General features: G+C 32.8%; 1 protein-coding gene across 1 annotated transcript; it reads right to left on the minus strand.

Moving 5' to 3' along the window:
• Window positions 1-596: 596 nt before the first annotated feature.
• LOC129572537 (protein phosphatase 1 regulatory subunit 12A-like) lies at window positions 597-2,014 on the minus strand. Its single transcript, XM_055452510.1, has 7 exons — window positions 1,703-2,014; window positions 1,532-1,628; window positions 1,394-1,422; window positions 1,222-1,320; window positions 1,043-1,141; window positions 856-984; window positions 597-791 (listed from the first exon to the last, which is right to left on the minus strand). Exons 1-7 carry the CDS (start codon window positions 1,749-1,751, stop codon window positions 760-762), a joined length of 534 nt encoding a protein of 177 aa, XP_055308485.1. The 5' UTR covers window positions 1,752-2,014; the 3' UTR covers window positions 597-759.

The following is a 2,014-nucleotide window of genomic DNA, read 5'->3' on the forward strand; positions in this document are numbered from 1 at the left end:
AGAATCAATGAACACCTAATCGAAATATCAATTCTGCTTGACTTATCACTGTTTGATGTTTGATTTTGACCAATTTAACACTGAATAGCAAAGAAAGTGTGTTTCAACTAACATACTAAGTAAGTGAGAAAAATGTGTGAAATTCCATCTAAATCATAGAGTTCCATTTCTCAGCTAATAATCTTAACCCTCTAATGCATACAACCGCCCCTAGACGGGCAACATTTGAACGCCTGTATAACGTAAACCGTACGTCGAATCACATTGCTTCAAAAGACATTTTTGTTCTTCGAGGTGTCCTCTATAATTTTTATTTTTTGCACTATTAGTGTACATCAAGTGGTTGTCGTGTTATAATCAAAAATGTGTGCAAAAACAAAAATTAGACAAAATAAATTATTTAGAGCACACGTTAGACAATTTTTTGACACTTTTAAACAATGCATTTGATTGTTCTCCGATGTCAATCGCATTTCCTGACTAAACCATGGGGAATCTAGGATTACGGATATTTTTTCAATTATTTACGACCAAAAATCAACTAAATACCAGTACTCCCAGCCCTGGAAAAAATTAATGCATTAGAGGGTTAAGGTAATGGAAACTTTCGTTGAGAAAACACTAACTTATTTAACTAATTTCAAATAATGAAACGAATAGTTAATATGAATATGACTATGTATTTAATTTTAAAATCTCTTTGAGATCACATCATTCAATGGCAAATAAATTATTTCCACATTTTAAATTGACTCAGCCTTATAGTAGCAATTGGAAAATTCTCCTAGAACCTGTGAAATAAAATTACATTTGATTAACGTTTTTTGACGGAATTCATTATGCATAATAACTTACCGAAAATTAAAGCAAATATAAGGAAAATTTGTGTTGATTTGGGCTTGAATATTTCGTTGCTCCCACTATATGCAATTAATTCACTGAATTCGCCACGTCCGCCCAATAATGGCAAAACTTCCTCGTGATCTAATAAAAGTCACTGATTCACACAAAATTTTCATCGATTTTTTAATTGATCAATTACCGCTATGAACAGCATAATCATATGCCAAAAATCCGTATTTATTTTTTTGGTCGATTTTTGCACCATTATCGATTAGAAATTTAATCATATTATATTGACCTGAAAAATATTCACATTTTAGTGATACAATTTCATCGACAATTCAGTTTGATTTCTAAATGCGTGCAAAATAAAATTACCATGAGCTGCGGCTTCCATAAGTGCGGTTGTTCCGTCAGACGATGAATAATTGATATCGAATTTATCGTTTAGTTCCACTTTAATTTTTTCCTCATCACCTATCAAAGAGAAAAATCGTTTATATATATAACTAATCTTTTTCCATCATTCACTCAATTCAAACTGACACACCTATCGCAGCAGCATGCAAAATGGGAAAGCTAGTATGAAAATGACCGAAAAGAAGTTAAAAAAACAGTGAAAAACATTCAACTTTTTGAATCATTCATCAATTCAATGTAATTAATCTCTTTCTAAAAGAAAATTCACCTTCGAACATATTTGACGACATCTTGAGCTCCATCAACAATATCACCCACATCGCTCAACGATTTACGTATTTTATCAAGAAAAGCACCAATCTTGACTGAAAAATAGTTGCACCGTTCTCAAATTTATTCACTTTATAAGTAAAAAACAACTCTCGGAAATTTCAAATACCTCCTGAAACTGAGCCTATGCACAAAACCAGCACGACGGAGAGCTTCATTTTATTCGACACACGTTTGTCGAAACTTAATGTAAATCGTTGTAGACTCACGAAACGTTGGACGCCAACTGATTGAAAGAGAATTTATTAATGAGCAACGACCGCAACAAAGACTACGTTGGATATTCACACATCTCTGTGAGTCATCAAGTTCATTCATACTTTTGCTATGCTACGTATTGTAACACCACAGACTCTTTTGCTGCTTTGCTATACATACTCTTCTTTGTATTCAGACGTGATACATCCATGACTCACTCAAC

Source organism: Sitodiplosis mosellana, unplaced genomic scaffold (genome assembly GCF_009176505.1).
Source record: "Sitodiplosis mosellana isolate CC-2019 unplaced genomic scaffold, AAFC_SMos_1.0 Smas_scaffold_5177, whole genome shotgun sequence".
NCBI classification, from domain to species: domain Eukaryota; kingdom Metazoa; phylum Arthropoda; class Insecta; order Diptera; family Cecidomyiidae; genus Sitodiplosis; species Sitodiplosis mosellana.